Consider the following 14,740-nt stretch of genomic DNA (forward strand, 5'->3'; position numbering starts at 1 on the left):
CTGAAAAAAAAAATCCTGTTCAATGGAAAAAAGTTTTTTTTTTAACCCATACATCTCAAAATTTTTGGGAGCTATAATTGCAATACCGTGATACCGTGAAACCGCGGTATATTTGCTCACGGTTATCGTACAGTCAAAATCTCATACCGGCACATGCCTAAACAGAGCACAAATGAACCAAGTAAAAATTCAGAATCCATTTTTGAGTAACCATGATGACAAAATTCTACATTCAAATAAAATAGATCAGACACTAGAGATGCATATTATTGAATGTGTTAACTGTGAGTACAGAACTACAGATGTGTTTTCTAATAGAACGGTTTTTGTCAGGCCAACCAATTGTGTAAAATTGCATTTTATTGTTGGAAATCTTAAAAAAGTTGCTGATCAATTTAATAAACATGATCATGAAAACATTGATTTTAGTCCAATTCTGACAAATTGCAAGGCACAACTGATCTTTTATGTTAAATGCAAATCACTTCCTATTTTTCTACTTTTGGGAAAATTCAGAGCGCACATGTGTGTGCAATGCAGAGTGTTGGGACCCACCAGAGATGACGGTGAGCTTGGCCTCCGAGCTACGGCGCCGATTCGCGATGTTGGTGGCGACACATCGGTAATTGCCACCGTCTGCCAGCTGCACACCATGGATCTGAAGCACGCCACTGGGCAGCACTGTAATTCTGGATGACACAAATACACACAATCCTAGCATGACACTAATACCAGAGATCCAGCATTTCCCCTCCTTTCCAACGAGCATGTGAAAAATAAATAGCACCGAGGTGGGGTAAAAACTTCAGAGTGCATACCTTTCAGTAGCGAGGGGTAACGTAACCCGATTGAACTCCCAAGTGATGATTGGAGGAGGGTGTGCATTTATTTTGCAGGAAAATCTGGCGACCGAGCCTTCAGTTACCACGATGGAAGTTGGATGACTTGTAAATGATGAAATAGCTGCAAAAAGAAGAGCACACACTTTTAAACTCGTTTTGTTAGATAAGTGTTAAACATGTGATGACTTTGGCTTGTAAAATGAATACTTTCCTAAGCTAGAAAAAGCATTTTTGGGTGAAATTGCATTGAAATGCTTTGCTCTCCCATCAATCACTTTCTACAGATTTTTGGTCACTTCCTTGTTAACTCATTGACTGCCATTGATGGCGCCAGACGCCCAATGCTTTCTGACAGGATGGAGCAAATTCGTCAATGGCATTGAAAGATGAGCATTCAGTTTGGGTCACCTCCTTAATAATTTTAGGGTAATGTACACTACCGTTCAAAAGTTTGGGCTCACCCAGAAAATTTTGTGTTTTCCTTCAAAAGTCACACTTTTATTTTTCAAATGAGTTGTAAAATGAATACAAAATATAGTCAAGACATTGACAAGGTTAGAAAGAAGGATTTTATTTGAAATAATAATTTTCTCCTTCAAACTTTGCTTTTATCAAAGAATGCTCATTTTGCAACAATTACAGCTTTGCAGGCCTATGGTGTACTAGCTGTTAATTTGTTGAGAAGAAGAGAGAGATGATAAGAGAAAGTTCACTAAACGCTTCTAGAAGCACCTCCCACAAGTTGGATTGGCTTGATGGGCACTTCTTGTGTACCATACGGTCAAGCTGCTCCCAAAACAGCTCAATGGGTTTGAGATCTGTTGACAGTGTTGGCCATTCCATTACAGATAGAATACCAGCTGCCTACTTCTTTTCTAAATAGTTCTTGCATAATTTGGAGGTGTGCTTTGGGTCATTGTCATGTTGTAGGACAAAATTGACTCCAATTGAGCGTTGTCCACCGGGTTTGGCATGGTATTGCAAAATGGAGTGATAGCCTTCTTTATTTAAAATCCCACTTTACCAGCACCAAAGTAACCCCAGACCATCACATTACTTTCACCATGGTTAACAGATGGCATTAGGCACTCTTCCAGCATCTTTTAAGTTGTTCTCCATCTCACAAATGTTCTTCCCTTTGATCCAAAGTTCAAACACCTAAAACTATGATTCGTCTGTCCATAACACTTTTTTCCAATCTTCCTCTGTCCAATGTCTGAGTTCTTTTGCCTATATTAATCGTTTCCTTTTATTAGCATGTCTCAAGTATGGCTTTTTTTCCAACGCTGCCCTCAAAGCCAGCATCCTGGAGTCGTCTCTTCACTGTCGACATTGGACACTGGCGTTTTACGGGTACTGTTTAAGGAAGCTGCTAGATGAGGACATGCGAGGCATCTATTTCTCAAACTAAAGACTCTTATGTACAGTGGGGCTAATAAGTATTTAGTCAACCACTAACTGTGCAAGTTGTCCCTCTTGAAATAATTAGGGCTGTAATTTATCAACATGGGTAAACCTCAACCATGAGAGACAGAATGTGGGGGAAAAAAAACAGAAAACCACAGTTTGATTTTTAAAGCATTTATTTGCAAATCATGGTGGAAAATAAGTGGTCAATACCAAAAGTTCATCTCAATACTTTGTTATGTACCCTTTGTTGGCAATAACACAGGCCAAACGTTTTCTGTAACTCTTCACAAACTTTTCACACACTGTTGCTGGTATTTTGGCCCATTTCTCCATGCAGATCTCCTCTAGAGCAGTGATGTTTTGGGGCTGTCATTGGGCAACACGGACTTTCAACTCCCTCCACAGATTTTCTATGGGGTGGACCTTGAAATGCTTCTTACGAAGCCACTCCTTTGTTGCCCTTGCTGTGTGTTTGGGATCATTGTCATGCTGAAAGACTCAGCCACGTCTCATCTTCAATGCCCTTGCTGATGGAAGGAGATTTTCACTCCTAATCTCTCGATACATGGCCCCATTCATTCCTTCCTTTACACAGATCAGTCGTCCTGATCCCTTTGCAGAAAAACAGCCCCAAAGCATGATGTTTCCACCCCCATTTTTCACAGTGTATGATGTTCTTCGGATGCAATTCAGTATTCTTTCTCCTCCAAACACAAGAATCTGTGTTTCTACCAAAAAGTTCTATTTTGGTTTCATCTGAACGTAACACATTCTCCCAGTCATCTTCTGGATCATCCAAATGCTCTCTAGTGAACCGCAGACGGGCCTGGAAGTGTACTGGCTTCAGCAGTGGGACACGTCTGGCAGTGCAGGATTTGAGTCCCTGGCGGCGCATTGTGTTACTGATAGTAGCATTTGTTACTGTGGTCCCAGCTCTCTGTAGGTCATTCACTTGGTCCCCCCGTGTGGTTCTAGGATTTTTGCTCACCGTTCTTGTTATCATTTTGACGCCACGGGGTGAGATCTTGCATGGAGCCCCAGATCGAGGGAGATTACCAGTGGTCTTGTATGTCTTACGTTTTCCAATAATTGCTCCCACAGTTGATTTCTTTACACCAAGCGTTTTACCTATTGCAGATTCAGTCTTGCCAGCCTGGTGCAGGTCTACAATTTTGCCTCTGGTGTCCTTCGATAGCTCTTTGGTCTTGGCCATAGTGGAGTTTGGAGTGTGGCTGACTGAGTTTGTGGACAGGTGTCTTATATACTGATAATGAGTTAAAACAGGTGCCATTAATATAGATAACAAGTGGAGCCTCGTTAGACCTAGTTAGAAGAAGTTAAACCTCTTTGAAAGCCAGAAATCTTGCCTGTTTGTAGGTGACAAAATACTTTTTTTTCACTCTAATTTGGAAATAAATTCTTTAAAAATCAAACAATGTGATTTTCTGTTTTTTTTCTACATTCGGTCTCTCATGGTTGAGGTTTACCCATGTTGACATTTACAGGGCTCTCTAATCTTTTCAAGTAGGAGAACTTGCACAATTGGTGGTTGACTAAATATTTATTGCCCCACTGTACTTGTCTTCTTGCTTGGTTGTGCATCGGGGCCTCCCGCTTCTCTTTCTACTTTGGTTAGGTTTTGTTTGTGCTGCTCTCTGAAGGGAGTGGTACAGAGCGTTATAGGAAATCTTCAATTTCTTGGCAATTTCTCTTATGGAATGGCCTTCATTTCTAAGAACAGATTGTCCAGTTTCATGTGAAAGTTGTCTTTTTCTGGTCATTTTGAGAGTTTAATCAAACCCACAAAGGTGATGCTCCAGATGCCCAACTAGCTCAAAGGAAGATCAGTTTTATAGCTTCTCTAACCACCTAAACTGTATTGAGCTGTGCCAACATAATTGCACAAGGTTTTCTAATCATCTATTATCCTTCTAAGGCAACTCGCAAGCACAATGTACCGTTAGAACACTGGAGTGATGTTTGCTGTAAATGGGCGTCTTTACAAAACTATGTCGATATTGCATTAAAAACATTTCCAGCTAGAATAGTCATTTACCACATAATAATAATTTTTGATTAATTTAATGTTATTTCCATTTAAAACGTGCTTTTCTTTCAAAAAGGAGGAAGTTTCTAAGTGACCCCAAACTTTTGAACGGTAGTGTACTTTCTGTACATTTTGGGGCATTTCCGTATCACTTCCTGTTGGTTTTGTGTTGGACTGTTCACAACAGTATCTAGTAGTAGACTAGCATGGAAGACTACGGTAGTAGTAAAACTTCATTGATTATTTAGCCCTACTTTGTGCAGAAAATGATGTGTGCAAAGCTTTGAGGCAGAAACTGTGTCTTGGGCCTTTTTTTTTTTTTTTAAACTGAATTATTTTATTTATTGCTCAATCAATCAGTGACTGAAAATCACAGCCCCTGTGCTCATATAAAAAAAAACTTGCTAAGGAAGATCTGGTACCTTTCTTTTTTTTTTGTCATTTTAGCTCTAACCAGTGTCATGTTTAATCAGATTAGTCCTGTGCTGTTGCCCCTCCGCTGCAAGAACCAAAGTGGCCGTTGGATGTCAAAACACAATCAGGGAAAGGCATCTTCACACACGCAAACCCATGCTGCCGACCACCCCCACGTTAAGGCTTGGAGCGATATGGCTGGTGGGCATGAGGGATGAGAAGCACTGATCTTCAGCTTCTCCACTCCAAAATAATGCTGAATTGACAAACAGCTGGGTGATCATTGATTATTGATAGTCTACAAAGTCAAGATGAAATATCCATAATTGCAGAACCATACTCATAGCTGAGGATAGTCGGTCTAATACTTATTCTCGCTGGATGATCACGGTTCATTTGTATTTTTTTTTAACAATTTGAAACGTGAACAATTGAGGTTATTACCCGAAAGCAAAAAGAAGCTGACCATCTGCCCTACCCAGCAAGCTGACCTCTGACCTCCGACCTCCACAAATCCCGCCTACCCCCCAGCTCAGGCAAAGCTATGCATGGCCTGGCCACCCCTCTGCTGTTTTCTGCCGCTTTGTAAACGATTTAGCCGCTCATGTTTTGTCACATCTTTCTTACTGACTTTTTGCTCTCTCACGGTCCATCCATTTTCTACCGCTTATCCTGTTCGTCCAAACCTGACTGACTTTTGGCAAGAAAGTGTGTCACTGGCCATTCATATATGGAAATCAAAAAGGTGTTAAAGCAACAAATTTGGCTACGGTTAACATTAAAAGAAAAACTGTCCAACTTACACCTACGCTTCAAAGGTCAGTGTTACTTTTTAGTACTGTTTCTTCCAACAGATGCCAATAACTCAACAAACGGGAGGTCAGTGGACAGGTCAAGCCCAAACAAAGGTTCTCTTACAAATACCAGGAATTAGTTCAGCTTCTTTGCTCTGGTTAGTGTGATCAGTACAAAGCTCAGCACTGCACTTAAACTACTTTGTTACTATTGAAAAAAATTCACTTGGAATAAAACTGATGAAAACTACCTAAACTGTCATATGTTATATTGTATAACTGTAGGGCTGACACGGATAATCAACTAATTGAGAATTAGTCGTTTATTAAATTAGGCAACGACTATTTTGATAGTCAATTAATCGTTTTGAGACATTGTTGACTTCAGAAATATCCAAATACACTTTTCTTCAGCCTCTTAACTTATTGGCTTCTATTGATAGCCATGAATGTCTGATCCATTTTGACTAGATTCAATCGCTGTCAGCGATCCCAGTCAAAATGGATTGGATCACCGTCAATTATAGTGAGTGAGTTAACAGTACATATTTTGTACTTTTCTGTACAACTGCTACTTCCAATAAAGCTTTCCTATCCCAAATCAACCCTTCCCCAAAGGGCCATCTCATTCATCATTCTAAAAGAATATCTCCCATACCTGTCAAGTTGTACGGTTTCGGCGTAATTTGTACAAGTGAGCATTGATATTTAAATATGTACGCCATACGTTCAAAATCTGTACGTTTTTCGTGCATTACATTTTTTTTTTCTTCGTTCGGATTTTGTCACCGTTTCGGCAACGAGACAATGTGCGTTACTATGTTGGTTGAATGACGCGAGAAAAGTCAGAGACGCTGTGAGAGAAGAGTGTTGTGACGCTTTAACAAACGCGATGCTAGGCTAGGTGGCTCCAATATTTCCTGACTGTAGCCGACAGCCTACAATCTACGCCTAGATATCAAATGCTTATAGACCCTACTCACGTGACGTCACAGCCACGCCCCCGCGCCATGATGTCCGCATACTCGCCATAGAAATGCATTAGCGCTTCGTAAATTCTTCCTATTATTGCACGTTTTACTGCTCGTCAACATTAATACTCAAAATGGTGAAGTCGTGTGTGGCGGTCGGTTGCAAAAACAGAGAAGATAGACGGAGAGACTTGAATTTTTACCGTATTCCGAGAGACACGAAGAGGAGGCCGCGATTGACTGCTGCAATTCGACGAGACAACTGGGCTCCAAACGACTACCACAGATTATGTAGTAGTCATTTTATATCTGGTAAGATGCATTTAATATATATTTAGAGGGTTTCGGGCTGACAACCACAATTAAGATCATTGCTAGGCTAATCGCCGACAACATACACGTATGTATGTAGTTAGTGCTATCGCTAAACCATATAAACATTAAAAGCCCTAGCTCCATTGACAAATGACATGAAATACATTAGACTTGACAGTGGGTGTTAGCAAGAACAAAAGATTTTCAATTGAAAATTTCGTAACTCACCTTCCGAGCACAAGATTCCTGCCGAATTTTCGTGTACGAGGACGTGTTTCACCTAACCAGCAACGTAGCATTTATAAGCCTCCAAGCTCTTAAAGTTTTTCAAACTTTCGTGAGAATAGGCTGATTTTGTGTGGGTATCAGATGTCAGGCGAAGCCAGCGGGTCGAAAAACATCGATTTAGGCATCAAATACGGATCTGGCGAATGGATAAACTGAAGCTTTTCCACGTAACGCCTTTTATGCAACGGATCCAATGAGTTTACAGCGTCAGATAACACCGGGGCTTCCATGAATTGCTCTATAACTTGCTCGACTAATAGAAAACAATGAGAATAGGTCTGAAAAAGAGGTACAATATGGCGGCCGGAAACAGCGACACGCCCATTTTGTGACGTAGGTGAGTAGGGTCTATAGAACTACATGCGAAATGACAGACGGCGACGTTAATAAACAGCCGCCATTTTGAAGCAGTAGACTTCTCAGAAAGGCTCTGTTGTAGTGAACCTTCCTAGCGAAATTAAGTAACTTTTTTTTTTTTAAAGTTTTTTATTGTTTTAACTTAAGTAACTTTTTTATCTAAAATACTCCTAAATCGGCAAAAGTTTCACTTGAATCTATCTTTAAATGATGAAACAGTTTTAAAATGTTAACATGTCGAAAGTAGACAGAAGGCAAGTAATGCAAAAACGGTAGCAATTTTAACAACCTTAACAGTTGATTCACAACATTAAACGATTTCCAAACATAGCAAAGATTACAATGTTTTTTTGTTTTTTTTTCTAATGAAAAAAAACATGAAAGGTAACACCAGTTACTTTGCTAAGTAACTAATTACTCTTACCTTCAGGTAACTGATATACTAACTCGATTACTTTTTGGGAGAAGTAATTTGTAACTAATTAATTACTTTTTAAAAGTAAGATTAACAACACTGGTCATAAAGATGAAGTCTGCAGAATGAAAAGTGACGAAAGCGGAGATTTCATTCTGCCAATTTGTTGCCGAACACAATTTGCCTGCAACTATTGCTGATCACTTCTCAGAGTTAGCAAAAGAAATGTTCCCTGACTCAAAGATTGCATTGGTAAGTTAATTTTATCAATTGACCTTTTTAATTTATAATTGGACACACTAACGAACTACCTTCAAGTCAAACTGAGTTGCGAGCTGAATTGCAGCCATCAAAAGACATGATAGAAATTGCCAAAAGTGCTACATACACTTATAAGAAAAGTCACTGTTAAATTTTAGTAATCATGTCGCTGAAGATATTGATTGTTCTTTGATTGCACCAGGTTATATGTTACAATATTACCAATAAATTCATATTATTTTAAAAATTTAGTTTTATTTTCATTTCATATTGCACGCTATATACGACGTTGTAAGATTAGTCACCAATTTGTAAGGGCATACGTCACTATTTGTAAGATTGTCAACGGCTTCGGGTTGACAAGTATGATCTCCCATAAAAGAAATTTGTCCCTGGAAGTGCGACACACGACAAAAAAAGTTCGAAAAGCGCTCTTTTGGCAGTTGACAATAGTCATTGCAGTTCTTTTGAGTTGGCTCTCTAATTAATTGAATGAAAAAAAGAGGCCTTAGCAACATGCAGTGGCTCCCCAGAAAGAAAGAGTGGCTGATAAGCCAGAGGAGAAGAATGCAAAGCTGCAAAAAAAAAGGCCAACAAATCAATCAATGGCAGGCTGGCAGATGTGCAGCCTGCAGGACAGTCAAGTGACCACTGGCCTGACTGCACAAAGAATTCCCATGAGCGGCGTGACCCCTAAAAGGAGCGTCTCCTCCCCCTCCTCCGGCCTCTTATCTCGTCTCCAAAGTTTCTCAATCATTCAACACTAGCCTTCTACTCACCACACACAGTGACTGCATTGTCTTTAATCTCTGTAATAAAGGTCAATGTGTAAATGGCGACGGACTGTTTAACGACACCTTCAGTTTGCTTTGCGATATCTTTGGAATAAACACAAAGTGGCCGCAACTTTAGCTGCACCTGCATACAAAAAAAGAGCTACGTTATCTATTGGGCTGGCTCAGGTTTGATCAAGCGGATAAATAAGTTCACAGCTAGCTTTCAACGTAACTGAGGAACTTTAAGTATTATTGTAAGGAAGATTATAGAAACGGGCTCTGTTTCGCTGCCGTCCGATCTTTTGAACAATTTAGGGAGACCTCTGACCTCTGAGCCTGCCTTTGAGGGAAACCATGGAAACCTTTGGTGTCCAGCAGAGGAAGAAAAACAAGATCCTGCGCTTTCCGTTGCCTAACTTATGGCCTTTTTATCAACACCACAGCTTGCCTGGTGCAAAGTTTGCTCTAGTCCCATTAGAGTTCCTCATAATAAGTAAGCCCTTAGTAACTACAAATAACAGCATGTGAGTTCTAAACCATTAAAGGGAAAGGCAACACCAAGTTGTTGTTTTTTTTCTTTTTTGGGGGATTTTTTTTTTAGTAGTTATTCAAGTTTGAATCCGTACTGTGAAGATTCCATTTCAAGATGACATTTTTACACAAAAATTGCTCCACTTGTATTGCAATCATGACAACAGCCTACTACATGACTGTAAAGGGGCACATGGCATTACATAATAGATGTGTCAGCAATAAAAGCAGAGGGAAAGCTCGCCTCAGGCACATGTCATGGTATTGATTTTCCAACAGGCTGACGAGAACTCTTTATTGTCAACTTTCAACAAGCGGTTGCTGCGTTCTGGGCAAGCGATGGCCAAAATTCCCGTCTTTATAGATGGACTGTATCTAGGCATGTGCCGGTATGCTATTCTGATGGTATGATAACCTTAAGCCAAAATATCACGATTTCACGGTATCACGTTATTGCATTTACAACTCTAAAATGTGTTAACTTTGAGATATCTGGGTTTATTTAAAAAAAAAAAAAAAAAACTTTATTCCATTGAACAGGATTTTGATTTTTCAAAACATATTAGCAAATTGGAACCTAACTATAATGTTAAGTTAAAATGAATTAAAAAAAAAAAAATACTAAACTAAATATAATTTTAAAAGATGCAGCCCTTTAGGTGAGCCTAAACCCACAGCCGCAGCTCAACATTATTAAAATCAGAACAAAAATAATAGAATTATTTTCCATAAAAAACACGTGTATATGACTCATATCATGTTTACATTATACACACACTCTCTTTCTCAACACACACAGTTGCCAGAGAGAAAAAAAACACGTTTTACCACCACTAGACACACTAAACATGCTGGAGTTAACTCTCGTAGCTGGTGGGAAACGTTAATGATAGTGTTTACTAACCTTTAATTTTGTATAAATGTGAAATCAAATGGGAGGTACTGCCTCCTCAGCAGCCACCCTCTGCAAACATGTTTTACTTGCCAGTTGGCCCTCCACCTCTAAGCCATGGCCATCTGTAACTTTTCTGTAGCCGAAGTATTCCCATACCAGCGATTTTGTTTTCTTCGATGGGGGAAAAAAAGTTCAGGTGTTTCGCCTCCTCCAGCCATCGTGTAGCACAGCTGACTCAGTGATAGTGAGCAACAACCGGTGGGGGAGGGTTGAGCCTTGCAGCTGCGAGCGAGAAATTTCTCCATGCATATTTGGGACAGAAAAAATAGCTAATACCTTAGGGACGGTATGACAGAAAATGTTTGCCGTTTTGAAACTTTTTCATACCACTGTACACTTTGAAACCGGCACATGTCTAACTCTATCCAACAAATAAGGTCTGAGACGGCAATGGGCATAATAATCCATCCTTTTTGGGGACCTCTTGTCATCATTACTCACATCATTAGGGTGAGCTGGAGCCAGCTGACTTTTGGCAAAAAGCGTCACAATAGCTAATAACAGCACAATGATTCACACAACCATTCACAATTACTGTATATAGTCCATTCACACCTTTGGACAATTTAGAGACTGTGCACTAAAAGGAGTGAACTCTTAATTTAGAATTATTCCTAACATTCAATGCCACTGATGTGTACACTCGTCAATTTCACTTTTTAACAGACAGGTGTGTGCAAGGGTCTGACACTGATACAATAAGGGTAAGGTATCAAATATATGGCCGGGGGCCAGGTCTAGACCGCCACATCATTGAATCTAAAAAATAAACATTAAATATAAATATAAATTGTATAAAAATAAAAGAAAATATAAACAGTTTTTCTTTTAGATCATAAAAAAATACACAGTGTATTTACTGGTTATGTCTTTTTAAAGAAAAAAATGCAAATCAATAAAATTGACATGTAGAAGATAATTATATTTTCTAAGGTTGTTCCGATCATGTTTTTTTGCTCCCGATTCGATCCCGATCGTTTTAGTTTGAGTATCTGCCGATCCCGATATTTCCCGATCCGATTGCTTTTTTTTTTGCTCCCGATTCAATTCCAATCATTCTCGATAATTTTTCCCGATCATATACATTTTGGCAATGCATTAAGAAAAAAATGAATAAAACTCGGACGAATATATACATTCAACATACAGTACATAAGTACTGTATTTGTTTATTATGACAATAAATCCTCAATATGGCATTTACATTATTAACATTCTTTCTGTGAGAGGGATCCACGGATAGAAAGACTTGTAATTCTTAAAGGACAAATGTGACTTTGTATATTGTGACTAAATATTGCAATCTAGTGTATTTGTTGAGCTTTCAGTAAATGATACTGTAGCCATGCCCAAATGCATGATGGGGAGTGGACTGTGCGTACTGCTACCAATTGATATATCTTCTCTGCGTTGGGAAATAACATAGGGTGTTAAGAAAAAGATCAATTACTACCTTGCTTCCCCACATTGCTTCCCACAATAGCTCTAATCGTAGGGAGAGGGATTGTAAGGCTTTAGCCAATTAAAAAAAGGCTCCAAAGGCTTCCAAAATTCACTCTATTCATTTTACGCTGCCTTTTAGCTCTCTATATACAGTAGGTAAAACGGCGCCATTACAGATTGAGCGCGACAATGCGTGAGTGGGTCGTGCAGCGCATGCATTAATTGCGTTAAATATTAACGTGATACAATTTTTAAAAAATGAATTACCGCCATTATCGGGATAAATTTGATAACCCTACCTTAAGCCAAAACTAAAGACTCTGGATGAATGTAACATATTATGTCTGTAACGTTAAATACAATTAGAAAACGATCTATTTAAAAAAAAAATATATATATATATATATATATATATATACAGTATATCAAAAAAAGGCATGTCCGATACTTTGAAAATGACGTGATCGGACCCGATCGACATCTCTAATATTTTCAATTATAATGTTCAAAATAAGAGTATTTGGACAATTTTAGTTAAACGTTTCTGAACCATTCATCGACTATCAAAATAGTTGTCTATTCATTTGCGAATCCATTAGTTGTTGATTAAATGTATTATCTTTAAGTCAGCAGACATAATGGCCCATCAAACGAAACCATGACTATGATGTGGCCCATGACAAAAATGAGTTTAACATCCAGGCTCAACTTAAGGAAGATTAGGTTTGGGAATCATTTTACTGCCGGTCATCAACCAGCAGAGTGCAGTTTATTAGATTCTATATGACATTGGTCCAGTTTGGGAGACTATCCAACCACAATATACTAGTACTGTTGAATAGCAAAGCATGAAAAATGATAGAAAAAAAAAAAAAAAAAAAAAAAAGATTTTACACTCTCCCCCGCCCCACACTGAGCCTTTTACTGGACTAAGAGGTGTTTATTCTCTTAGCAAGTAATCCCGATCTGACAAACTGCAAGAGGCCAAAACAGGAAAGCAAGCGAGGGGCTACAATCCCCATTAACTTGAAGTCTATTGACAAAAGTCACATGACGTGGCTCGTGTGTCACATTCCACTTCATCAGAGCCAAATCCCTTCTCACCTTTGCGCTCTAGTAACGCTCACATTGTCAAACTAGCATCGCCGCAGCACAAACAACATGTAAACTTAGAATCAATGTCTAATCCTTCACTTTTTAACTGATCTAATTAGCCTCGAGAGGCTGAGCAGCTTCTGGCCGCTGACGAAAAGGCAGCTTTTCACTTTGCGGCCATGCACGAAAGCAGGCGGAGGAAACATAATGCAAAGCCTGCAGGTCTGCAACTGACCTGCAATAAAGTTTGTTCATTTAGGCCGCTGGTACAGGGTCACAGCAATTTACATTCGTGTGTGTGTGTCACTTGTAACCCCCTCCCCTTTACCACCATGTCCTTCAACTGAGCATTTCTCAGGTTTGTGCAAATTTTATGAGCTTCCAGATAGACCCTTAACCAGGCCTAAGTGTCATTTTAAAACAAACTAGTGAAGCTTATAGGCTACACTTATATCGACAGTTAACTTTTCTGCAGTTTTTAACGAGCTAAATAAAAAACAAGGATGTTTAGATTTCGTTTTTGTCATTTTCGTCTTGGAGGTGAAACAGAACATTAACTGATTGTTCAGCCTCCCAGCTCAAATGGATTGGACATCTACTAGTGACCAGTGTTGGGCATGTTACTTTAAAAAAGTAATTAGTTATAGTTACTCACTACTTCTTCCAAAAAGTAACTGAGTTAGTAACTGAATTACTCTATAGTAAAGTAACTAGTTACCAGGGAAAGTAACTATTTCCGTTACTTTAAAAAGAAGCTGTTGTATGTCAAAGAATGTGAAATTTTCTGAGCAGTATTCAAGTCAGTTGAATAGAGAAGAACAGACAGGTAGTTGTGTTATAGAACCTTATAATATTTATTGCACCTCACCAGCAACAGATTTATCAGACACTTGAAGTGCAACAAAAAAAATAGATTTGAATTGCTTGCCACAGATGTCGACAAAATTACACTTTACATGCACATTCTCTCCTTTAATTTCAACCAACTTGAAATAGTGTTTATATCTCCACCTCGTAAAGGAAAAAATTTTACTCTAAATGCTCTGCCATCATATCCCTCTGCATCTGTTTTGCGTGTGTTTGGCGCACGCGCTGTTCCGGTTTGTGTGTGAAAACACCGGCTCTGAAGTACGTGTGCCATTAGGCTCGAGCGTTTACGTCACAGAATGGGGGATCACGTGAGATTTGACAACAACGCAGCCATATTGGAAGCAGGTCTGGCTCGCGGGACATTAAACTTTAACTTGCCGGTTCGATAAAGAGACAAATTCGTTACTAAGGCGAAGAACAGATATTTGATCAAACTTAAGGATGTGAACAATGTTGACCCTTACACGCAAGCCGAAGACAAATGGAGTAAAGATGTCGACGGGCTTCCACAATTACGCGAAATGGACATTCAGCTGTATTCATTGTTTGGTGTATGTTACTAAACTCATCAGCGATTCCGAAATTACAACTGCTACAAAGCTACGAACAGTTTTGCTGCGGATGGGTGCAGGACCTACACATTATGACCGTATCAAACGGCAACACCATCGTTCTTGCAAGGGTAGGCTATGTATGTTTACTATTTTCATTGCCATGAACCTGAACGCACCCCAAGTCTTGGATGACAAATAAACAGAGCAGAGTAGACTCGCTACAGCTGGTAGTTTCTTCAATTTATTCAAAGTAAGTAACGCACCGCTTTTGACCGTCAGTAACGGTATCGACGTTGTAACAGTGGAAAAAATAATTATCGTAGTTAGATTACCCCGTTACTGAAAAAATAACGCCGTTATGTCACGGCGTTATTTATAACGCCGTTATTCCCAACACTGCTA

The 14,740-nt window shown here is 39.2% G+C and overlaps 1 protein-coding gene across 1 annotated transcript in view; it reads right to left on the reverse strand.

Moving 5' to 3' along the window:
* Positions 1 to 14,740, reverse strand: part of prtga (protogenin homolog a (Gallus gallus)) — a 72,103-nt gene that overhangs the window by 50,045 nt on the left and 7,318 nt on the right. The window contains exons 3-4 of the mRNA XM_057853215.1: positions 819 to 963; positions 556 to 689 (exon numbers count right to left, since the gene is read on the reverse strand). Of these exons, the coding sequence (XP_057709198.1) occupies positions 556 to 689; positions 819 to 963 (279 nt within the window). The remainder of the gene's footprint in view (positions 1 to 555; positions 690 to 818; positions 964 to 14,740) is intronic.

This window comes from Corythoichthys intestinalis, chromosome 1 (assembly GCF_030265065.1).
Source record: "Corythoichthys intestinalis isolate RoL2023-P3 chromosome 1, ASM3026506v1, whole genome shotgun sequence".
Classification (NCBI taxonomy): domain Eukaryota; kingdom Metazoa; phylum Chordata; class Actinopteri; order Syngnathiformes; family Syngnathidae; genus Corythoichthys; species Corythoichthys intestinalis.